Source organism: Oryctolagus cuniculus, chromosome 18, assembly GCF_964237555.1.
Source record: "Oryctolagus cuniculus chromosome 18, mOryCun1.1, whole genome shotgun sequence".
NCBI classification, from domain to species: Eukaryota; Metazoa; Chordata; class Mammalia; order Lagomorpha; family Leporidae; genus Oryctolagus; species Oryctolagus cuniculus.
The window spans coordinates 3,212,144-3,237,451 of NC_091449.1; the positions used below are offsets into that span (position 1 = coordinate 3,212,144).

General features: G+C 53.8%; 1 protein-coding gene across 1 annotated transcript in view; it reads right to left on the reverse strand.

Moving 5' to 3' along the window:
• Positions 1 to 6,673: 6,673 nt before the first annotated feature.
• LOC100348957 (NACHT, LRR and PYD domains-containing protein 9) overlaps positions 6,674 to 25,308 on the reverse strand; it is a 37,617-nt gene continuing 18,982 nt past the window's right edge. The window contains exons 2-9 of the mRNA XM_070062785.1: positions 21,369 to 22,917; positions 20,564 to 20,725; positions 19,151 to 19,318; positions 15,288 to 15,455; positions 13,463 to 13,633; positions 12,077 to 12,247; positions 11,550 to 11,720; positions 6,674 to 7,053 (exon numbers count right to left, since the gene is read on the reverse strand). Coding sequence (XP_069918886.1) covers positions 6,903 to 7,053; positions 11,550 to 11,720; positions 12,077 to 12,247; positions 13,463 to 13,633; positions 15,288 to 15,455; positions 19,151 to 19,318; positions 20,564 to 20,725; positions 21,369 to 22,917 — 2,711 coding nt within the window. The 3' untranslated portion in view covers positions 6,674 to 6,902. The remainder of the gene's footprint in view (positions 7,054 to 11,549; positions 11,721 to 12,076; positions 12,248 to 13,462; positions 13,634 to 15,287; positions 15,456 to 19,150; positions 19,319 to 20,563; positions 20,726 to 21,368; positions 22,918 to 25,308) is intronic.

Below are 25,308 nucleotides of genomic sequence, written 5' to 3' on the forward strand. Positions count from 1 at the left end.
AAGTCCTGGCTGCACTCCCCAATCTAGCTTCCTGCTGACGCCTCCCGCAAGAAAGCACAGGGTGGTGCAAGTGCATGGGCCCCTGCCACCCACGCCTAAGATGCTGATGGAGTTCTAAGTGCCTGTCTTCAGCCTGTCCCAGCCCCAACATTTGAGGCGTGAACCAGCAGACGCAGGGTCTCTCCCCCTCCATCACTGCCTCTCAAGCCGTGATATGGAACTAGACATTTAACAGAAAAAGTTGAAAAAAAGATGGACCCACAGGAACTGTGATCATGTGGCAAATTGCCATGCCCAAGTCTGTACGGTCACGGCAGAGACCTGCACGCCTGGAACAGAAGCAGGCGGAGCCGTCAGCCCACAGGGAACTGCTGCAGGATCAGTGAGAACTCCCACATGGGAGGCTCCTGGGGCCTCTCACCTGGGTCTCTGGGTTTTAGGTTCACAAATTCCACCAGGTTCTCGAAAGTGGAAGAGCCTCTCAAGGATCTGGAAGGAAGGAGGGCAGTGTAACTATGTTAAAGCAGCCCCAAAATAAAGTCTCTTCAACCGTACCTAGAAGAGCATCTCCCCGAATCCAGCCCTGACTTCCATTTCTCATGTAAAGCATCCATCAGCTGATAACTGGGAAAAGAAAATGTGTGTGTACACACACACAGGGGAGGGGAGAGGAGGGGAGAGGAGGGGAGAGGAGGGGAGGGGAGGGGAGGGGAGGGGAGGGGAGGGGAGGGGAGGAGAGGATAGAGAGAGAGAGTAATCATGGCAGAAAACTATCAAAGCACGAAAATAACCAAGAGAGGCATAAGAAACAAAATTTAAAGATATATATGCACTGTAATCTATCTGATTTAAATACATGGAAGCAATTATGACCTTGTGTATGTTAAGATTTGGTAAATACTGCCTGTGTATTTGTTGCCATGTTCAGTATGTTCAAATTGGTCGTATTTGTCACTCTTGTTCAAAATTTTATATATTTACTGCTTTTTTATCTCTTTAATTTCTGAGAGAGTTTTAATAAATCTCTTAGCATGATTTTTTTTTAACAGGCAGAGTGGACAGTGAGAGAGAGAGACAGAGAGAAAGGTCTTCCTTTGCCGTTGGTTCACCCTCCAATGGCTGCCGCGGCCGGCGCACCGCGCTGATCCGATGGCAGGAGCCAGGAGCCAGGTGCTTTTCCTGGTCTCCTATGGGGTGCAGGGCCCAAGCACCTGGGCCATCCTCCACTGCACTCCCTGGCCACAGCAGAGAGCTGGCCTGGAAGAGGGGCAACCGGGACAGAATCCAGCGCCCCAACCGGGACTAGAACCCGGTGTGCCGGCGCCGCTAGGCAGAGGATTAGCCTAGTGAGCCGCGGCGCCGGCCTAGCATGATTTTTTTTAAGAAAAGATGTATGCCTCTGACCTCAGAATCAACCCTTAAGGCTTCCTGGTCTGGCTGAAAGGCCTGTGAGAGCGTTTCAGGCATGGAAAGCCAAGACACTGTGGCCAAAAAATATCCTACATGAAGGATCTCTGACCCCAGTGGAAAGAGGGGCCATCAAAGAGGGAGGTACTTTTCTCTGAAGGGGGGAGAGATGTCTAGAATTCAGCAGAAAAATCACCAGGTGTACAAAAACAGAGAGTAGGACTCCTTCAAAGGAAAATAATTAATAGTAGTCCATGAGTGAAAGAAGACATTGGACTTACTAGGTAAGACTTTACATCAACTACCTCAACATGCCCCAAGAATTAACAGGACCCAGGAGGAGGATGTCTCAGGAAGTCGGTAGCATCAATTAAGAGGCAGAACTTCAACAAGGAACCAAAAGGAAATATGGGGGCTGACAAGTACACTGAAAAGCACACTGTGACGTTTCCACAGATTTGAACAGGATGAAGGCGGAAAACAGGTGAACCTGAAGACAGAGCAGCTGGAGTTATCCTGTCTAAGCAGAGAAGAAAACAGGTTAAGTGACCCGTAGGAAACCATCAAGCCTTCCAGCTTACGTACAATTGGAGGCAGAAGGAGCGGGAAAAGGAGGTTTAAAAATTAGGGGAAGTGGGTGTGGTTCATTGTGACAAGTATATTATTACACAAATAAGATTAACAGCAGAGGATGTTAGTTATGTGTGGGGTATGTGGGAGCTCTGTACTACGTGATTTTTTGTTTTGTAAATTTAGTACTACCCTGACTTAAAATTTTTAAAGTATAAAATTTGAAGTGAAAATATTTTTAAAAAGAGCAACCTGTAGAAAGACTTTGTGAAGAAATTATGAATGGCATTTCTGAAATTTGATGAAAGACAAAGCATGCATCCAACCAAGTGGGCACACACCAAGGGTAAATGAGACCTACACTGAAGCACATTACAGTCCCACAGAAGACCAAGAACAGTGACTTGTCCTCAAAATGGGGGTAAAGTAAGACTTTCCCACATAAGCAGGAGACCGTCTGTCACTGGCAGAAGTGACCTACAACAAACGCTAGGCAGAGCAGCAATGCCCACTCCCCATACTGAGTGCCAGTTCAAGTTCCAGCCGCTCCACTTCCAGTCCAGCTAATGCACCCGGGAAAACAGCCAACAATGCTCCAAGTACTCTGGTCCCTGCCATCCCCATCAAAGATCTGAGTAGAATTCCAGGCTCCTGGGCCAGCGCCGTGGCTCACTTGGCTAATTCTCTGCCTGCAGCGCCAGAATCCCATATGGGCCCCGGGTTCTAGTCCCAGTTGCTCCTCTTCCAGGCCAGCTATCTGCTTTGGCCCGTAAGGCAGCGGAGGATGGCCCAAGTGCTTGGGCCCTGCACCAGCATAGGAGACCAGGATAAGTACCTAGCTCCTGGCTGCGGATCAGCACAGCTCCGGCCATAGCGGCCATTTGAGGGATGAACCAAAGGAAGGAAGACCTTTCTGTCTCTCTCTCACTGTAACTCTACCTGTCAAATAAATAAAAAATAATTCCAGGCTCCTTTGATCTGCCTGTGCCCCGACTATTATGGGCATTTGGGGAGAACAACAGTTGTTGAAAGCTGATCTCAGTTCCACCCTCCCTCCCTCCCTCTTTCCCTCCAACTCTGCCTTTCAAATAAGTCTTTAAAAATCGTTAGTCGCCAGCACCGTGGCTCACTAGGCTAATCCTCCACCTAGCGGCGCCGGCACACCGGGTTCTAGTCCCGGTCAGGGCACCAGATTCTGTCCCAGTTGCCCCTCTTCCAGGCCAGCTGTCTCTATGGCCTGGGAGTGCAGTGGAGGATGGCCCAAGTGCTTGGGCCCTGCACCCCATGGGAGACCAGGAGAAGCACCTGGCTCCTGCCATCGGATCAGCCACAGGCCGCGGCATTGAAGGGTGAACCAACAGCAAAAGGAAGCGCTCTCTCTCTCTCTCTCTCTCTCCACTCTGCATGTCAAAAATAAAAATAAAAATCGTTAGTCAAGTCCTGGATAAAAATGCCGTTACTGCTCTACTTGATACTTATTAAACTCTGGAAGTTAACTGACAGTGATCAGCTTTGTCACTGTAACTAACTACATTAGCTCAAACACTTACAAAGCAGGGGTAATCAGAGACAGATGTGGAGCCACTGCTCGAGCCGTCTACATCATGTCAGAGCGCTCGGGTTTAAGTCCCGGCTCTGTTTCCGATGCCAGTGTCCTGCTAATGCAAGCCTGGGAGGCGGCACACAGTGGCTCAAACGCTTAGGTCCCTGCCCCAGGGGAGACCTGGATGGAAATCCTGGCTCCTGGCTTTGGTCTGGCGCAGCCCCAGCCATCGCAGACATTTGGGGAGTGAGATGGTGGATGGAAGATCTCTTTCTTCCACCTCCTCCCACACCTATCTCTCTGCCTTTCAAATAAAAATAAATCTTAAGAACTTTAGAGAGGGGGCCGGCGCCGTGGCTCACTTGGTTAATCCTCCACCTTGCAGCACTGGCATCCCATATGGGCACCGGGTTCTAGTCCCAGTTGCTCCTCTTCCAGTCCAGCTCTCTGTTGTGGCCCGGGAAGGCAGTGGAGGATGGTCCAAGTGCTTGGGCCCTGCACCCACATGGGAGACTAGCAGGAAACACCTGGCTCCTGGCTTTGGGTTGGTGCAGTGCCGGCCCTAGCGGCCATTTGGGGGGTGAACCAATGGAAGGAAAACCTTTCTGTCTCTGTCTATAACTCTACCTGTAAAAAAAAAAAAAAAAAAAAAAAAAAAAAAAAAAAAAAAAAAAAAAAAAAAAAAAAAACTTGAGAGGTTTAACTCACTGTTCTGGGAGCCGAAAAGCCAGGCATCATAGCCCCAACTCCTGCCAAGTCCCCATGGCCAACAACACAGCACCTGTGAGAGGAAGTGGTGACCCCAGTAGGACTACCCAAGGCTCAGGCTCCTGTAGTAAGGACTACCAAGGGGTCACATGAGTACCGCCTTAAACCCTCCCAAGGGCGGAGCCCCTATGGACCTGAGGGCCACCCACTGGACCCCACCTGCTCCCGCTCGGAGGTGGGAGGGACTGAGCTCTCAACGTATGAACCCGTGAGAGACAAACCACCTGCGATCGTAGCACTTACCCTGTGCACTTTGGATACAGCTGAACGCTGGCAGGAGGTAGAGATGTGTCCTCTGCACAGCTCGCATCGCGACACTGCATACTTTAAACATCCGATCTCTTCCTCAGCTGCATCTGTTAACTGCAGAAGTAGCAACCCCCCCCCCGGGAGGTTTTGTTGTGCTCCCTGGTCTCACAGAGGAGGACACTGGGGTAAACTGGCAGCTAGGAAAGCCGGTTTCTTTAAGATTTATTTACTTGAAAGAATTACAGAGAGAGGTAGAGATAGAGAGGTCTTCCATCTGCCGGTTCACTCCCCAGATGGCCACAATGGCTGGAGCTGCACCGATCCGAAGCCAGGAGCTTCTTCTGGGTCTCCCATGTGGGTGCAGGGGCCCCAGGACTTGGGCCATCCCCCACTGCTATCCAGGCCACAGCAGAGAGCTGGATCAGAAGAGGAGCAGCTGGGACTTGAACTATTGCCCATGCTGGCACTTCAGGCCAGGGCATTAACTCGCTGCGCCACAGTGCCAGTTTCTTCCTCTCTCCCTCCCCCTCCAGGATTGCCAGGATGTGAGCAATGACAAAAGTTGTTTGAAAATGCATCATTTCTCCACAGTGGCCTTTGCTGCATCTGATTGAATTCAGGAGCTGGTAAGGAGTTGGAGGCTTTAAAGCAACTGGCTGAAAACCAGGCAGATGCACGGGGTGAGGAGTGCTGCAACCGTGTTGCTGTCCCATCACCAGTCTTGCTTCCGACAGAGCTGTCACTGCTGATGCGTGGGATGGCGTGGGAACTGGCTTCCTCATACCCCTGATAGCACAGAACCTAGCGCCGTGTAGTAAGGAACGCTCATGTCGGTGCACCCCAATCACAATTAAGGAGCAGTGCTATGTAGAAAACGTGAACCAAGACAGCAGCCATTCACATGGCAGCAAGTTCAGCACAAATCCAGCTCCAGAGACCAGCTCCCCCAACTGCCTGTAACCTACCCTCAACGCACGAGCCATCTCCCGCTCCAGTCTCTCCTGCCCTCTAAGTCCTCAGCATTTACAGTTCATCACTCAACACATTGCATCTTTGCACCTTCTGTACTGCTGGAGAGGCAAACTCTGTACTCCCAGAGGATTCCACATGGTGCGTTTCTTGGGAGATCCAGCTCCCCAGAAGGCAGTTGTCACACACTCTGCTTGTGTGTGAGCCCTGTGTACTATCAACATTCATTGCACCTCGCGTTTGTGACATAAGGCCTCTGATCTCCATTCTCTGGGTCATGTGCACACACTATGGAGACCTGCCAGTGTTTGACCAAGTGTACCAGATGACAGTTTGTGCCTCAAAGGAACAGGCGACCAGCTGCCAAGCTGGGGACAGTTACTAGCCAGGCGACAGGTGCTTACGCATTTTGCTTTCTGACTCTGCAGTGCCCATGGACTGTCCTTAGTCTGCACTAGTACCAACGCTCAGCAATCTATTGTCGCCAGTCTTATGTCAAGTGGCTTATGAAGCAGTTATGTTTTATTCTCAAATAAGCCCCCTTTTAAAGAAGCATGAAATTGAAGATCTTTGCAGTCTTGTGGTTTGAGAGTGCAGACTTTAGATATTTCGATCTTTCAGGGTATTAACATTTGGGATTATGTGGCACTGGGATTAGGATCCAAACCTAAGCCAGACCAACTAGAGACACAGTTTGGGTTTATGTTAAGATCCAGTGACACCAACTCCCTCTGTGGGCACATTCCAGCACGACCTCCAAGCCGTAGGCATCAGGACAGGGCTGGAGTTGCGGTACAAGGAGTTAAGACTCTGCCCGCAACAGTGGTATCCTTTGAGTGGTGGCTCCAGTCCAGGCTGCTCCACTTCCAATCCAGCTCCCTGCTAATGCACCTGGGAGAGCAGTGTAGAACTGCCCAAGTCGTTGGTCCCCTGCACCCACGTGGGAGACCCGGATGGAGTTCCAGGCTCTTGACTTCAGCCTGGCCCAGCCCCAGGCCACTGTGGCTGTTTGGGAAGTTGGTTCACAGCTAGAAGACATCTCATTAACTCTGCCTTTCAAGTAAGTGTAAAGGATCAGAGGATCTTTCCAATTCAAACTTCTGCACGCAAGACTTCCATAAAAAAAAAAAAACAAGCTTTACAAACATCTAGCATTCACTCCGTGTATTTATTGTTTTAGATACTGCAAGGTAGGATGGAGTCTCCAAACAGGAGCATAGAGGGTAGAGCCACGTACCAACAGCACCAACACAGAAGCCCACTCCCAAGCACACAGCTACGGCACTGTCGGGGAGAAGCCCTGGAGACACCCCAGCTGCCCCGATGTGCACCTGCAGGACAGGGGGAAGTGGGAGGACAAAGGCCAGGGTGACCAAGAGAGGCCCTTGGGACCGCATTACTTCAGGTTGCTCCCCAAGGGGACCACGCCCCTCATCCTGTACTCCTCTTGTAGCCACGGCTCGTGCACAATCGTCAGGTGGGAGACCTTCTCCTCAGTGGAAGACAGCAACATCTGCGATTCCTCCTCATACACAGACTTGTCCAGCCTGGGGGAACAGAAATAACGTCTTCACACACATCATTCGCCCGCCTCTCTACAGCCCAAAGCCTACCTCCATGTCATTCTTCCCTGATAAGGACTAAGAATTGCATTCACACTGGTGCTGTGGCGCAGCAGGTTGATGGCCTAGCCTGAAGTGCCAGCATCCCATGTGGGCGTCAATTCGAGTCTGGGCTGCTCCACTTCTGATCCAGCTTCCTGCTATGGCCTGGGAAAGCAGCAGATGGCCCAAGTCCCTGGGCCCCTGCACCCACGTAGGAGACCTGGAAGAAGCTCCTGGCTCCAGATTGGTGCAGCTCTGGCTGTTGTAGCCATCTGTGGAGTGAACCAGATGGAAGACCTGTATCTACCTCTCTGTAACTCCACCTTTCAAATAAATGAAATCTTAAAAAAAAAAAAAGACTTGTATTCAGCTTGCCGCAAACGCGAGTCCATCCTTTGGAACAAAAACACTGATTTACACGACACAGTGCAAGTCCACATAAAACATGTATTTTTTTTTTTTGACAGGCAGAGTGGACAGTGAGAGAGAGAAAGGTCTTCCTTTTGCCGTTGGTTCACCCTCCAATGGCCTCCGTGGCCGGCGCACTGCACTGATCCGATGGCAGGAGCCAGGAGCCAGGTGCTTCTCCTGGTCTCCCATGGGGTGCAGGGCCCAAGCACTTGGGCCATCCTCCACTGCCTTCCTGACCACAGCAGAGAGCTGACCTGGAAGAGGGGCAACCGGGACAGAATCCGGTGCCCTGACCGGGACTAGAACCTGGTGTGCTGGCGCCGCTAGGTGGAGGATTAGCCTATTGAGCCACGGCGCCGGCCTAAAACATGTACTAAGAGGGTCAGATTTTTCTATTCATTTGATTTTTATATGCACAGGTACATTTGTTATTGCTTGTGTTTTTTTAACTTGAATACCTCAACAAGTTCTCTAAAACATACAGAGACTAGTGTAATGAATTAATACACCCATCACCAGCTTCAACGGCTACCAATACTTGGGCCAGGCTTTGCCTGGTAGTTAAGGTGCCTGTTCATGCCTGAGAGGCCGGGTTCAAGTTTCAGCTCTGACCAGCACCGTGGCATAGTGGGTAAGCCAGCACCCACGGCACCAGCCTCCCATACAGGTGCCAGTCTCAGCCACTCCATTTCTAATCCAGCTCCCTGCCAGTGTGCCTGGGAAACCTGCAGAGGCAGGCTCAAGTCCCGGGACCCCTGCACCCATGTGGGAGCTCAAGTAGCAGCTCCTGGCTTCAACCTGGCCCAGTCCTGGCTCTTGTGGCCATTTGCAGCGTGACCAGCAGGTCCAAGACTTCTGTCTCTCCCTCTAACCATGCCTTTGCAAATTCAATGAATTTAAAAAGTCTCTGCTCCATTCCAATTCCAGCTTCCCGTTCACATGCATCCTGGGAGAATCAAGTGATGGCTCAAGTACTTGGGTCCCTGCAACCCAAAGGGGAGCCAGAGTTGAGTTCCTGGTGCCCAGCTTTGGCATAGCCCAGTCTCAGACACTGTGGATATTTAAGGCATAGAGCAACAGATGGAAGGTGCATTGTGGGTACTTAAGAGTAGACCAGGCCAGCGCCGCGGCTCACTAGGCTAATCCTCCACCTTGCGGCACCGGCACACCAGGTTCTAGTCCCGGTCGGGGCGCCGGATTCTGTCCCGGTTGCCCCTCTTCCAGGCCAGCTCTCTGCTGTGGCCAGGGAGTGCAGTGGAGGATGGCCCAGGTGCTTTGGCCCTGCATCCCATGGGAGACCAGGAGAAGCACCTGGCTCCTGGCTTCGGATCAGCGCGGTGCGCCGGCTGCAGTGCGCCGGCCGCAGCAGCCATTGGAGGGTGAACCAACAGCAAAGGAAGACCTTTCTCTTTCTCACTGTCCACTCTGCCTGTCAAAAAAAAAAGGTAGACCAGCAGATGGGAAGTATGGGAAGTGCATTGTGGGTACTTAAGGGGTACAACCAGCAGATGGGAGCTGAGATATTCAGATTCTGCCAATGCTGCGTATACCTCTTACCCAATTTTAAGGCGATTTAGAGTGAATGTTCAGAACAGTCTTACCCATAAGTACTTCAGTCTCATCCACCATTAAGTTCCTCCCAGGTCCTGTCTCCCGAGCCCACTTCCATCGAGCTGGTTGTCTCGGTCACCAGTAACTTATCAAATCCTTTTTAAAGTTACTTAAGTCAGCCATCAGTGTAGTAAGTTCTACTTTCTGAAATATTTAACCCCTGTTTTTTGGGAATACCCCTCAGTTGTAGCTTTTTCTTTTATGTTCAGTTTGGCTTTTATGTTTTAGTTCACATCGTTTTTATTGCAAAGAAAATACTTTTGAGAAAACAATGTTTATCTTCATAGTGACTGACTTGTACTGGGGCCAGCATCGTGGCACAGCTGGCTAACGCCAGCATTTCCCACGAGTTGGTTCCAGTCCCGTCTGCTCCACATCCGACCCATCTCCCTGCTCATGGGCCTGGGAAAGCGGAAGATGGCCCGTGTGCTTGGGCCCCTGCCCCCATCAGCAGAGACCCAGAGGGAGTTAAAGGGAGTTCCAAGCTCCTGGCTTCTCAGCCACAGCAGCCATCTGGGGAGTGAAGCAGTGCACGAAAGATCCGTCTCTCCCTCTGTCACTTAACCTTTCAAGTTTAAAAAAAGACACTAAAAACCAGAAGAGAAGGCCCGGTTTTCTTTTCTCATAAGGTGATCTCTTTATAAGGTTGTATCCTTTTATACCTCGAATAGAAACTGTTGGAGTACATGGGTCCCAGGAAAAGGTTTACAAAGTTGCGTTGATTGCAACACAGGTTTCCCTAAGAAAACAGTGTTCCCAGGATCCCCACACTCCCTGTGTCCTTTCTTGCATGGTGTTCACGGCCATATCCCTTTCCAGCTCCAACTGCACAAGGAAGTGGAGGAGAGCTGGCAGGTCAACAACTGATGTTTGCACACACAGTGAGGTTTCCTTACCCTTGGCTTTCCCATTAGGGAAGACGCTTAAGCTCCCTTTTGGTTGCAAATGCAATACGGCCATCAGGTTACCTAGGAAGCACTGGTTTGAGTTTGCTACTGTGGAGAGGATGTGTTTAGGTATGAGGGTGGTGGTCAGATAAGGCGGAGACAAGATCAAGATCTTGGGGGCCAGCACTGTGGTGCAGGTTAAGCTGCTACCCACGGCACTGGCATCCATATGGGCAACCAGTTCGAGTCCTGATTGCTCCTCTTCCCATTCAGCTCTCTGCTATGGCCTAGGAAAGCAGCGGAGAATGGCCCAAGTCCCTGGGCCCCTGCCACCCACATGGGAGACCCCGAAGAAGCTCCTGGCTCCGGCCTGGCCCATCCCTGCTAGTTGAGGCCATTTAGGCAGTGAACCAGCAGGTGGAAGGTTTGTCTGTCCTCTATCCCCCCCTCTGACTTTCAAGTAGATCAAAGAAAATTCATGGTTTTATCATCCAAGCCTTAGATACCGGACACGTGCCTAGAGGAGCTGGGTCTCTGCCGGACAGCTGCCCTGGTCTCCTGGCCAGCCTTGGTGAGCACACAGCCTGTCTCCACCTCAGGGCCTCTGTGCTGGCTGTGGCCCCTCCCCACGCCACTCACAACTCTGCAGCCATTTCCGGGCAAGCACAGCAGTTAAGAACCAAGAGCCTAGAGCCTTCGTGCCTACTGTAGAGGTCAACCTAACCATGCCCGAGCCCCGGGGCCCCAGGCAGAGGCAGCCCGCCCCTGTGAGCCACTGCATCATCTGGAAGGAGCAGCAGCGAGTGGCCCTCTCGGGCTGTGGCCAGGACAGGGGGAAGCTACGTGCTCAGGGCAGCCGGAGCTTTGCCCGTCTCTGCAGGAACCCCGTCCATTTCAGCCTCATGACTCTTGCTGCTCTGTCAGTCATGCCCTGCCCTGCCCAGAGCACCTCTCCCCCCGAACTCAGCACCTCACTCGCTACCCCTACGCAGTACTCCTCCCTGTCCCGGTACAGAGCGGAGAGCACGGGGCTGGGCTCATCAACCGTTGCACGCACAGCCACGTCTTCCGTATGTCACCCCCGCAGGCGGCCCAGCGTGAACCCTGCCTCTGCTGCACGGGTGCCCCTCCAAGTGCAAGGTGTGCACTCGGAACACCCCGACTGCTGTTCTCCCTGAGCGCACCCCTCAGTCCACACCCTGCTCAGCCTGGGCCAGCCCTGATCTGCGGCTGCATGATTGTGGGCAAAACAGGAGATGCTGTCTGTCCAGTGTCCCCGGGAAGACAGGGTCACCCAAGGACAAAACCATTGCTCTCCTACAATATCTGGAGATACTGGATGGCCTCAACTAGAGGGAGGTGCTACAGGCATCTGTGAGTGGTATTTCCAAGAACCTACAGCACACAGGACACTCTCCACCGTGAAGAACTGTCCAGCCCCAGGACCACTGAAGCTGAGGTCGAGCAAACCGGACAGGTGACTGCCCTCACCAAGGTCACGCACCCCCCAGCGACACAGCACCCACTCACCCAAGCAGCTCCAGGACACAGTCCGCGTGGGTCAGGGCCTCGCACAGCTTCACCACCCCACTGTGGTCCAGCACGATCCAGTCGAGGTTCAGGCCTTTCAGGGACTTGCAGGTGATGAGAGCCGAGGCGAGGTCTTCAACACAGGCCATGGTGAGCTGACACATTTCCAGGCTGCAAGGCAGAGCGGCTGCACCTGCCCCTTCCCGTCTAAGCAGGAGGCTCTGCTCCATGCAGCCGTTCAACCGGGGAGAGGCGTGGCGCCATGGCTAGACACTTCACCTAACCAAAGGGTGCTACTGGCCACTCGGATAGGGGCCGGGGCTGCTGAACCGTCCTGCCCCACCAGGCCCACCCAGCATGATCCAGCCCCGGATGCCCACAGCACCGAGACCCTAGTCCCAGGGGATAGTGTGTTCAGATTGCTCCAGACACGTTCTCTCAAACCCTGCTTCCCGTCAGCCCTATCAAGGCCCCCACTCCCCCTCCTCCGGAAACAGGTGCCCCTCCAGAGGACAGCAGGTACCCACCCCAGACGCTGCAGCTGGATTTTGGGATGCTTCAGAGCTTCACACAGCTGCTTCACGCCAGCATCCTTTATCTCGTTGTTGCCCAGTTTCAGGGTCTTTAGACTTTCATTGCAAGTGAGGGCAGTGGCGATGTCCTTACAGCAAGCAGGAGTGAGGTAACAGCTGGTCAGACTGGAGAAACACACTGTGTACACTCGGGAGATCCAAGCTCGTTTCCACTCACACATGAAGCACCCAACACCGAGCACGCCTACGATGCTCCGACGCAGGTGCCACCACGTCCGAGTTCACTCCCCGCCCTGCTCCAGCACTGTGGCCTTTCTCTTGCCTCCCTCCATCTGGGCCTCTGCTCTCATTCTCCCTGGCTAAGGAGCTTCTGTCCCAGGCACCAGCAGGGCTTTCCCTCATGGCCTTCAAGTCTTTCCACGAGTGGCACCTGTCAGTGAGGCCTCCCAGGACCAGCTTGTGGAGGGTCCTCTTCCCAAGCCTTCTGCAGCCCCCAGCACACACTCCCCCCATAGTCTTTGTCACCTGCTGTCAGAGAGGGATGCGAAGATGATTCACGGACAGGCGATAGATCATGGTTAGAGGAGATGGATTTTAGATAGATGTGAGACAGCCAAGACAGATAATGGATGGATGATGGATTATCAATTCCAATAGACAAACAGGAGTTGGAGAGACAAGAGATGAACACAGAACACATGAATAGTGCCAGGTGGGTAGATACACGCCAGTACAGATGTACGTAGACATGCATGTAACATACGACGCATTTCTCTCTACTTGACTTCAAGCATGATTTCTCTCCGGGGGATGGAGGACTGACAGCATCGGAAGACATTTTGGTTTGCCACACACAGGAAGGGTGCTATCAGAATTGAGTGGACAGGAACTGGATCAATGCCTTGTAGCAACCAACAAGCCGGGTCAAGATTTCAGGAGGTGCCAATATTGTGAGGACACACAAGCACCCCACCTGCATGTGTGTGAGAGGCTCCGTAAAACAGAGTCCCTTGGGAATAGGGGGGCGGCCTGTTAACCAGTGTCACTTAGGCAGGCAGGGCAGTGCCCAGGTGGTAGTGTGAGGACTGGGCGTCCTCCAGGCTGTGCCTCCTGGCGTTGACTGACCACACCGGGGGCCAGTCTCTGAGCACAGTTTCCCCCTGTGTAACTCCAGCTGGCCAGCTCCGTCCCCAATGCACATTCACCCTCCTGAGCAAGCTCACCCAGCCAAGGGCGCTCAGGACGGGGGACAGGGAGACCCTGCGGGGTCTACGAGGATTCCACATCACAGTCTGGAGTTGGGACCACAGCACTCGCCCGGTCTCCCTCCCAGTGCCAACACCAGAAACGCCGACGCGGAGGCGCCAGGGCCACACCTACCACAACTCCGCGAGGGTGCAGTTCTGGTGCTTCAGCGCCTCGCACAGAGTCGCCACCCCCTCGTCCCCCAGTATATTTGAGCCCAGGTCCAGGGTGGACAGAGAGATGTTGTTCGGAAGGGTTTGGGAGAAGTAGTCACAGGAGACACGGGTGAGGCAGCAGAAGTTTACTCTGCAAAGAAAGACACACACGTCGGTTTGTCAGCCCACGAAGCTGTGCACGGCAGCACCCTCAGGGCGCCACAGCACGGCTCTCCCCTCGTCCCTTGCACGCCGCAGTCACTCAGGACAATGGAGGGCTTCGAACTTGTGGTGGTGGCACAGATACAGGAGGTGGTATATGGAGTCCAGTGTGATAACTGTGAGACCATCTCCAGGTCTCGAGATAAAAACCACCCCATCTTTGCGCCGGCGTCCACTTCTGGTTTAATGCAGTTTACCAGATAACAGTTTACATCCTATGTGTGGGGAGCAACTCGGACTAGACTAAGTTACTGGAATTAAGACTTATTCTATGCATCTGCTCTCCCACAATATGGCGCTGAGAAGGGAGAAACAGCTTCTACACAGCTGCCTCCAGTTCAACCAATAAACTGTAGGACCTGCTCCTGATTGGAGGAGAGCAGTGTACTCGGCGTGTGGGTAGCAGAGTTGGGATTGGTGGAAGAGGACTATAAAGGAGGAGAGAGACAGCATGCACCAGGAACATCTATCTGAAGGAACACCTGTGCAGCCCCCGAGAGAGCTGGCCGGCCGGCAGTGTGCCGCTCCCCCGCGGAAGTGGGGAAAGTGGCAGGGGGCACCGCCCTTCCACGGAGGTGGGAGGGACGGCAGCCAACCCGGGAAGAACCAGCAGCAAACCCGGGGAGGGCCGAGCAGACAAAAGAACAGCGCAGGGTCCTGTGTCGTTCCTCCACAAAGACGGGGAGCGACATAATGGTGCCGTGACTCGGATATGAAGCCTAGGCAGGGTTTAGTGTCGTTCCTCCACGAAGAGGGGGAGCAACACTATGTATTTAAGTGTTTGGCAAAAGTAGATTTTAGGCATCTTACCAAACAAAAAGGTGTAACTGCGGGATGAGTGTGTTAATCTATTGGTCTACAGTAACATTTAAATGCATGTATCAAGTAACTTTCTGCTATTTAACCATATTGTACTGCATATGTAAGTTTCCCAGGATTGTTCAAGTGTTATCATACAATAAGGAAACTATTAGAAAATAATCACCTATTAACTGTTGTAAAAGTCATTTCCCGCCAACATCATTGAATGCCTTAAATATATACAGTTATGTCAGTTATATAGCAATAAAATGGCAACGAATGAACCGAGTTGGTGATTAACAGAAGTTATCTAGAACTCCACCTAATTCCTGCATGCCCGATGGAGATGTAGCTGGGTTACCTGCCGGGGAAGCTAACATTTCACCAGGAGACTGCCCACGGGATTCCACACTTGGAGCACACCTGGCGCCCCAGCCCTAGGTGGTCCCATGGACAAAGGCCCCTCTCGCCACCGCTGCTCCCTGGCCCCCACTCCCTCCTGCTTCCTCCCTGGGGACATCAGAACACGAGCACCAGCAGGAAGAAAGCTCAAGTTCCCGATGCTCTTGTGGGAGGTTTCCCCTACAATCTTCTCATTTTCCCAATCAGATGATAGGTACCTAGGTCAAATGTTCTCAAAGAAATACAAATTGAGAGTATTAGAAGTACTTTGATGATTAGGTGAAACAATCTTCAATGGCTGCTGTTTCACAACGCTCCAGGGGGAGACACATGGACCAAGGAATGACGGTGCACACACCAGGTCCCCCAGACATACTCACATCAGCGTCTGCAGGGCGCACTTTGAGTGCTTGAGCCCCTCGCACAGCACATTCGCGCCTTCGTCGCCCAGGGCGTTCTCGATCAAGGAGAGCGACTTGAGCTTGTTGCAGATAAGGACACAGGCGAGATCCTTAGAGACTTCACTCGGGAGGTCACACTTGCCCAACCTACAGAGACGGTAAGAGGCTTTGAGCAGTCTACACGGGCTTGGTCACAGCGCCAACGATGCCTCTGCTTCCGTCTCGCACCTGCCAACCCAGCGTCTGCGTCCTAGCTTTTTAAAGCCCCCCATCATCGCCAGACTCAGGCTCCCCACTAGTCACCTACGGCTTTCCACTCAAGCAGGGAAACATTTAAGCTAGCAATTCGCAACCAAGGGTGATTTTGGTTTCTGGCAGACACCTGGAAACCTCTGCAGACTTTTTTGGTTCTAGTAACATAGGGCTTGCTATTGGCATCTGGCGGGCAAGGGACAGGGGTACTGCTCCACATCCTACAAGGAACAGGACAAGCCCCCAAATTGTGTTACATGGAATTCAACAAATCCAGTTATCGACTGACCTGGCCACAGTGCTATAAACAACAGCAAAGCCTACTCTTGGCCCCTCTCACACTCAGGTGGACTCACACCCCCAGTAGAGAACACATCACCTCTGGTCTCCAAATCCTCTGTGGGGTTTTCCACCCACTGAGTCCGAGGCTTTCAGTGGATACTGATTGCATACTTAACCTCGACCCTGGCACTGTCCACCCCGAGTTGTGGGCAGATCCAGGCTGAGTCCACCCTGCAAGACTGCTCCCCACTTCCAGTGCCAGAGGCAGTCCCCAAGTATTTGCCTGTGCTTCTGGCCACCAGCTCCAAGTCTGCTGTTCCCCCAATCCCTTCCCTCAGATTGATGGGTTTGCCAGAATGGATCAAAGAACTCAGGGACTCCATCCACGAGTTTGGTACATAAATAAGCGATGTGATAAGGGACAGATGGACAGCCAGACGAAGCAAGCGTAGGGCAGATCTGGGAGGGAAGCTGCCGGGGCTTCTAGGACCACAGCTGGGGTACACAGCATGGTTGTGTCTGGCAGCCTGAAGCTCCCCAGACTCCACACTGTGGGCAGTCTCACAGGGCCTCCATCCCACGGGCACGATTACTCCCTCCACTCTGGGTGCTCCCCTCCCCCTGAGGAGGGGGAAGGGTTGAGAAAGGCCAAACTTGGGCCATGGTCCTTCTGGGAATCAGTTCTCATCAGGAGCCCACCGAGAGCCATGTCCGTAAGATGCTCCTAGCACCCAGGAAGCTTCCAGTCTGTCAGGAACCACAGAGACCAAGTACTTTAAGACGAGACCTCTGCTTCTACCCCCAACGTTCATGGACTCAAGGGCTTTGGAGATCTGCACCAGGAAGTGGCAATGAAGGCCAGGATGCACACTTCATGTCATACACCCCCACCCAAGTGTGGGGGTGGACACAGCCTGGTCTGAGCCCTCGTGTGACTCACAGGGGCCGGTAGCCAGGCCCTGCGGAGTCCTTGACATCGTCTCAGCCCCGTCACAGCTGCTTCCGGTTTTCTCCATCTCCATCCTACTCAGAGGTAGGTGCTTACCCAAGTTCGGCCACATGGAGCGCTCATCTCCGAAGCGCCTCCTCTACCCAAGTTTCGATGCAAAGTTGGGCAGGACTGGTCCTCTCAGATCAGGAGGAAGTTAAAGGGTAGTAGGGCACAAGCCACGTTTAAAGATGTCATGGGAACACGTGTTCAGAACCCCACATTAACATTGATCCAGATTCGGGAAGCTCAGGGAATTCTACTCAGATAAGCAAAGCCACAATGCAGAGACATCTTGAGAACTGTCATATTCTTCACATTACCTTCAATGGGATAAGATCCCAATACACAAGTTTAGAAAAATGTACAGAAGCCAGAATATGAGCGAGTGTAGCCACTGTAGGGAGCAGGCTGGAGATTTGAGATTTCTGTGAAAACTTGAAATGGAACTGCCGTATGGTCCAGCCATCCCAGTAGTGGGTATTCACCCAGAAGAGTTCATCATGGCAAAGGCATTCCTGCTTCACCGTGTTCATAGAGGCACTGTTCACAAAGCCAAGATACACTGTCAGCCTAGTATCATCACATTACGATAACGTAGTGGCCAGCGCCGCGGCTCACTAGGCTAATCCTCCGCCTGCAGTGCCAGCACCCCGGGTTCTAGTCCAAGTTGGGGTGCCGGTTCTGTATTGGTTGCTCCTCTTCCAGTCCAGCTCTCTGCTGTGGCCAGGGAGGGCAGTGGAGGATGGCCCAAGTGCTTGGGTCCTGTACCCGCATGGGATACCAGGAGGAAGCACCTGGCCCCTGGCTTCAGATTGGCGCAGCACCGGCCGTAGTGGCCATTTGGGGGTGAAAACCAACAGAATGAAGACCTTTCTCTGTCTCTCTCTGTCTATAACTCTGTCTCTAACTATGCCTGGCAAAAAAAAAAAAAAAAGAACAAGCACCCTATGCAGAGGCCGGCACGGGGGCCTCGTAGGTTCAGCCTCCACCTGTGGAGCTAGCATTCCTTATGGGTACCGGCTCATGTTCCGGCTGCTCCACTTCTGATCCAGCTCTGTGCTTCTGGCCCGGAAAGGCAGTGGAAGATGGCCCAAGTGAGCAAACCAGCAAGTTCAAGACCCTCCTCTCCATCTCTCCCTAACTCTGCCTCTCAATCTTTGAAAAGAAACACTCCATGCAGTGCCGTCAACAATGCAAGAGCAAAAGCAGTTTCCACGTTCACCCGGAGGAGAGAGAATTAGCGTAGAAAGACAGAGGGGGGCCAGCGCCGCGGCTCACTAGGCTAATCCTCCACCTGCGGCGCCAGCACCCCAGGTTCTAGTACTGGTCGGGGCGCCGGATTCTGTCCCAGTTGCCCCTCTTCCAGGCCAGCTCTCTGCTGTGGCCAGGGAGTTGCAGTGGAGGATGGCCCAAGTGCTTGGGCCCTGCACCCCATGGGAGACCAGGAGAAGCACCTGGCTCCTGGCTTCAGATCAGCGCGGTGCGCCGGCCGCAGCATGCCGGCCACAGTGGCCATGGGGGGTGGGGAGGCGGTGGGTGAACCAACGGTAAAGGAAGACCTTTCTCTCTCTCTCTCACTGTCCACTCTGCCTGTCAAAAAAAAGGGGGGGGGGTGGTTTCTGGGATTTAGGAAGGCTTTGAAGGCCCAGATCTCTAGGGATCCCGTAGCCCAAGAACTCCTATCAGTCCGGCTACTGCAACTGGAGGCAGCCGAGTCAGAGGTGTGTGAGACTGTGCCTACCGGGTCTTCCATTCCTGCCGACAGTGACCTGGGATGTCAGGCGAGTTCCGTGACCCAGTGGATGTCAGGCGAGTCTGGCCACTGCTGCCTCAACTTCCCTCTGTGAGCAACGGGCAGGCCCCGCCTGGCCATCACCGGTTGGGATGGAAGCAACCCAGATACTGTCCTCAAGAGGAGTAGGGGTCTCTGGGCCAGCACGTTCCCTCCGGCTCCGTGGTGTCAGTCTCCCAGCAAGATCACACTCAAGATCATGCCACCGGCTTCCAGTTTCACCGAATAGCTTCAGCAAGAAATGGGGCCAAGACTCGGCTCGTGTTGTTGGGGGCAGAGCCGAGAGAGGGCAGGCAAGGCGCCCAGAGACACGATGGAAGTGAGCACGAGAGCTGGGGAGTCCGACCAGCCTCCTGGGGGGAGGCCCTGCCTTCACAATCACCCCCACCTTCCCACAGGGTCTGCACAGCCCGACGCCGAGGACAGAAAGCCAAGGGGTGAAGACGGATGTACCGAGCTCCAGGAAAGCCAACGGGCACATGCACACTGCGGCCTCCCCGCGGCACGCCCAGGCCAGGGACTCACACGAGCTCCTCCACATTGCATGCCGGGTACCGCAACGTCTCACACAGGTACGTGACGGCACCCGTGGACAGGCTGGTGCCGTACAGGTTCAGGTACTTCAGGTGGAAGCTGTGAAGAATCGCCTTAGAGAAGTCCAAGCCTTTTCCAAAATTATAAATAAAGTTGCACCTGTAAAAGGTAAGCCAGCGTCACAAGGCCCCAGCACGAGACACCCGGGGACTTCTCCCGTGACCTGTCAATCTTGGTTAGTCCTGCCTACAGAGGATTTCTGCTGGGGTCTTCAGACAGGACATCAGGCTGCCGGCATCTCATGTCCCCAACGTCCCTGCCCTGCACCTAACACCCTATGTGTTACAAGGGAAGTGTCAGGCACATCCCACGTTTATCTGAGCCACAGCAACTCACGTCCAAGCTATGTTTGTGCCTCTTTGCGTTGTGAGATCCAGCCCAGTCCCTCATCCACAGGCAAGGTGCACGTGCCGGAGTGAATGATACAGACCAGACTGCTTCTGAGGAAGCACCCAGTAGCTGCGAGTTTGGGGTTTTAAGATAGACAAGGTAAGGCCGGCGCCGTGGCTCACTAGGCTAATCCTCTGCCTAGTGGCGCCAGCACACCGGGTTCTAGTCCCGGTCGGGGCGCCGGATTCTGTCCTGGTTGCCCCTCTTCCAGGCCAGCTCTCTGCTGTGGCCAGGGAGTGCAGTGGAGGATGGCCCAAGTGCTTGGGCCCTGCACCCCATGGGAGACCAGGAGAGGCACCTGGCTCCTGCCATCGGATCGGCGCGGTGCGCCGGCCGCAGCGCACCGGCCGCGGCGGCCATTGGAGGGTGAACCAACGGCAAAGGAAGACCTTTCTCTCTGTCTCTCTCACTGTCCACTCTGTCAAAAAAAAAAATTAATTAATTAAAAAAAAAAGATAGACAAGGTAAAGACTCAATTGCTGGTTCCAGAGTTAAAACTGGGTTCAGCTTTTGCTGTTGGCCTTGCTATTATTTGCAAGGTTGGGAAACGACCAAGTTTCTTCAGTCCAGTTTCTGCAGGAAACATAGGCGCTGTCATGACAGGTAGGAAATGGGCGTTGCCTGGAGTACCCAGAACATGTCAGCTTGGCTTTCAGTGGACTTACAAGTCAGATCCACTTGTGCTTATCAGCCAGGTCTATGCAAATAGAAACTTGTATTTCCAGAAGTTCATGAGAATTCAAAGATGCACTTAACCTGGCGCCACAACCCGAAATGCTGGCACTTTTCCATGAACTTGTCGAAGATCCCTCGCACTTAACCTCTGCCGCCACGACACCCCATACGCTGGGTCCCACCACGTCTCCGCATTGATCTTCTCCCCAGGAGGCCAGAGCAGAGAACAGCGAACCCCGCAGGCTCCTTACCCACGGGACAGGCAAACACCCAACTTACCACAAGCTTTCGATTCTGCAGCCGGGCCGGGCCAGGGCCTTGCAGATGATGCCCAGGGACACGTCGTCAAGTGTGCAGCTGTCCAGTTTTAACACCTGGAACTTCCTGCTGTTGGTGAACACCGAGCAGAGATCCCGCCAGAAGAAGATCGTCTGAATCTCACTGAGGAAGACCAGACAGCAGGATTCTCACCAGGAGCCGAGTTCAACGCGAGACAGTCCGGAGACAGACGACGGCCCAGGGCCCCTCCAAGCTCATCTCACCCAGGAGGGAGCGGGAAGTCCAGCCAGGTAAACAGTCAACACGGCGTAGCCGTTAAGAAAATGGATCGGCCACCAATTATGGGACCCAGCTGTGGCTTTCCCACTGACTCACGACGTGACCCTGGACGAGCTACTCCACCTTCCCCACCCCTCCTGGAGGGGAGAATATTGGTCACGGGAGCAGCGGTCAACACGCGGAGACCCCTCAGGGAGCAGGGAACCGTCTCCAGGCAGCTCGGGAATGGGGCCATGTCTGTTCTCAACCGCAAGCCGTTCTTCTGAATCCAATTAAAGGATACAGAGCAGAAGTCAGCAGAGCCAACAGGGACGTGGGCAAAGACACTGAAGGGGAACGTTCTACCAGCTGCTGCTCACGGTCCCATTGGGAGCCGCCAGCAGCACCAGGGCTCGGGAGGATGCCTCTGGCTGCAGGACCCAGGCTGTTGACCACAGGAGTACGAGGACCCACGGATTCCCCACTGACCACCAAAGCGACTGCAGGCACGGCATGCAGGGGACAGAGGATTAACCGATGCACTCACCTTATGGGCGAGGAGAGGTCATACGGAAACACGTTATTGATACAGAGGTGCAGTTTCTTGAGGCTTCGACAATGCTTCAGGCAGTAGGAAGCTATGACCATTTGATCGGTATCTTCGATGTTAATGAAGATTTCTTCAAAGAAATTCATCACTTTTATTACAAAGTCCTCATCCTGAGTCTCGAACAAGGCTGAGAACAGCCTCTGGAAATTCACTTCCCCCTTATCGGGCTCGTGCTGACCCAAACTTTTAAGGCTTTGGATTATTTCCGGCTTCATCGCCTTCGACAGCACGAAGCCAAAGGACGTCTCCAGCAGGTTGAGAATCCTATGGGTCGAGATCCCCAACAGGAACCCCCCGACCTGGGACAGGTGGGTGTGGACGTGACCCATGCTGGCCGCCACCATCTGGGCCACGGTCCCGATGGCTGCGTTCTGCTGCTCCCTGGGTTGCCGGAGGTAGTAGTACAGGGCGGCACAGAACTCCTGGAGGGACCTGTTGTTGAAGGTGAAGCCGTCGCCCCGCCGCCGGAGCAGCCGCATGCCCACCCACATGAGAAGGTCGGACTCCGAGATGCCGTTCCTCCCGATGTCTTCCTGGACGAAGAAGAAGGCCTGGGTCCACATCCCCTCGGCGGCCAGGGAGCACAGGCTTTTCATCCGCGCCCTGTTCTGCAGCAGGGAATCCGACCTCCCCGCCTTGAACGCGGTTGCCGCGAAGGACACGTACAGGGAGGTGCCCGTCTCGGGGTCGATGCAGAGGCTCTCCCCCCGGTCCAGCTGCCACTTCACGCAAGTGCAGACCAGCCAGCACACGAGGGGACTCTCGCACAGCACGAACAGCGGCGGGATGTTGCTCACGAAGCTGAACGCCCGCATGGCTTCGTCCGTGTCATCGAAGAAGTGGAAGAAGTACAGCTTCCTGTGGTGCTCGGAGAACGGCTGGAGACCTACTAGCACCGGGTGCTTCAGCAAGAACCTGTTGCTCTGCATGCTCCGCGTCCCGAACCCGAGGACCAGAGAGCACCCCGGGAGCATGCTTTTCTGTAGCAGGCTGCTCAGGAGCACCGGCGTCGGCCAGCGCCGCCTCCAGTCGCTGCACGCGTCCGTCTTCACGTTCAAGTCGAATTTCAGCTCCTCGAAGCCGTCCATGATGAACAGGATCTTCTCCGGGTGCGCCAAGGCGTCTTCCAGCGACTCCGCAGACTCGGGCCAGTCCTTGGAGAGGAGCTCCGCCAAGCTCGTTTCCACCACGCGATTCAGCTCGTCCACGCTGAGGAAGAAGACGTAGGTGTATCTGTCCCTCCACAGGGTTCCCTCCGCCCACTCCAGCATCACCTTCCTCAGGATCGTCGTTTTCCCGCATCCTTCTGGGCCATTCATAGCCACGGTGGCCGGTCCAGGTGCCTCGGCAGCGGCCCTGGTCAGCGTGCTGTACTCCACGCCTACCGAGTCTTTGTAAAAGCTCTCGGGGACTGGGAGGTTGGATTCCTGGATCCACACGAGTCGGAATCTTTCCTTCATCCGGTTTTTGTATGGGTTTGGCTTACCTGAGTGAAGAAGAAAATTGAAGTCATGTGAACACTCACTCGGTCCTCGGAGCGACTCCAGACCAACTGGCACATTCGTACAGCGACTGTCCTGCGTTAGGGCTGTCATCTATCCGGAATGCTGCCCCTGGAAGCCCACGACCGAAATCGGAAGCCTAACTTGGAGCTGGAAACTAAAGCAACGTGTGGCTACTTGGGAACCACGCATCAGCTCCAAGAAGGGCTGCCCTCTCCCCAGTAGAGAATCCATCCATGTCCCCATCCGCTCAAGGCCTGTGGGAGGCAGGACTGTGCACACTGGTGTTGATTCTGAATGGTTCATAGCGTCAACAAGCCACCAAGTTCAATTCTACCCCTACCTTGCTAAAAAAAATTCAGAGGGTTCACGGGGCTGGACTAACTCAGACTGATGACTGTCAGCATTGGACAGTCCACCCATGTCCGACCTGTAACCGTGAGGCCTGGGTTATCTCCAGTCCTGGCTGCCGGCTACGTTTGAAAAGCACGCCTGAACCACCGTTTTATCACACTGCATCCCTTCCAGGTTCAGGAACAGATTGGGGGACCAAAGGCGGTCAGCAAAACGGTCCGGGCAGTGCCCTGCATTGAGGGGACACACATTGAGGGGACACACATTGAGGGGACACAGAGCCAAGTACAAGGTGTGCTGGAAGGACACTCCAAACACCGCTCCCAGAAGAGTGACTAAGCTACTCCAGTAAGTCCCTAATAAGGAAGCCCCACGCCACGGGCATCTCACGTGGCCCCAGGGCATCTCACGTGGCCCCAGGGCGAGCTGGGATTTCAGCCACTTCCGAGGACAATGTGGATCCCAGCTCACCGAGGCCCAATTCCTTAGTTCCCGCCAACGTTCGATTCCAGTTTATTCCAGGTGAGGATTACGCCCCGTCTTCAATTGCAAAGTGGATTTTTGTGAAGGTCAAGATCAGCTCAGCTGTCCCCAGTGACCCTCCAGTACCGACCTCGCTGTCCTCAGAGAGGGAGAACTCCCAGGGCTTCTCGACTCAGGGACTTGGGAACGGTCCCTGGTGGATGCCACAGTGTGTCCAGTTTGCTGGCACATTCTCCTGCCTCTCCTCCATGTCTAGGCCCTGTTTTGCCTCACGATGGAAAGCTTCATGGTCAAACACCCCTCCCCTGCTGTTCGGTGTGACCACACAAGTGACCACAAGCAGAGTGTCATTTTCAAGCCTTGCCTATCAAAATATCCTGTACTACCCCCACACAGCTTCAGACAATTCCACATCCAGGACAAGTCACTGCTGACAACAGGAGACAAAAATCAATGAGGGGGCCGGCGCTATGGCATAGCAGGTAAAGCCACCAGCAGCAGTGCCGGCATCCCACATGGGCGCCGGTTCAAGTCCCGGCTGCTCCACCTCCAATCCAGCTCCCTGCTAATGCACCTGGTCCAGCAGTGGAGGACGGCCAGAGTGCTGGGCCCCTGCACCCACGTGGGAGACCCGGATGAAGCTGCTGGCTCCTGGCTTCCTATCAGCCCCAGTCCATGTGTTCCAGCGAATGGAAGCTTGCTCTCTGCCTTTAACTCTGCCCTTTCAAATAAATCAGTCTTGAAAAAAACCCAGACTCTGGGTCCTCTTGGGGGTGAGCTCCACAGCAAGACTTAACAACTGCCATAGAAGTCACGCGCCCCAGTATACACCCGTCTTACTCAGTAACGTAACTGGTCAACAGCACTGGTCAACCACTACGCAAGCATTTCTGTTACACATCACGCGTTACTCCAGTCAGACAAAATCTTAGCCTACCTTTAAAAGCAAAAACCAGGGAAGAATAGACAATTTCAGAGACTACAGTATTTCATTTTCTTTTTTTAACTTTTCAGTAAATGTAAATTTCCAAAAAATGATCCAAAGCTAGGTTTTTAGATGAATTTAACTATCAACTGCCTCTCAAGTTGATCTTACCCAGGCTCCCTCCCCCACTCATTCTTTTATTAATCTCACCATAATCAACCAGTCACCTATGGACCAAATATATGCCCCCTGGAAACTAATGATAATGAGGAATGAAGAATGGAGAACTAGAATTTGGCTCGTAATCTGAATTTAAAATTTCAAGACAAAACTCAGGGGCACAGAATGGAACGAATGGGAGTAGATTCCCAAGGGGCCCAACAAGGACAAGCGGGGCCCAGGGCAGCGTCGCCGGGCTCCTGCCAGCACGGCAAAGGTCCAGGAGAAGGCCGGCGCCGCGGCTCACTAGGCTAATCCTCCACCTAGCGGCGCCGGCACACCGGGTTCTAGTCCCGGTCGGGGCGCTGGATTCTGTCCCGGTTGCCCCTCTTCCAGGCCAGCTCTCTGCTGTGGCCAGGGAGTGCAGTGGAGGATGGCCCAAGTGCTTGGGCCC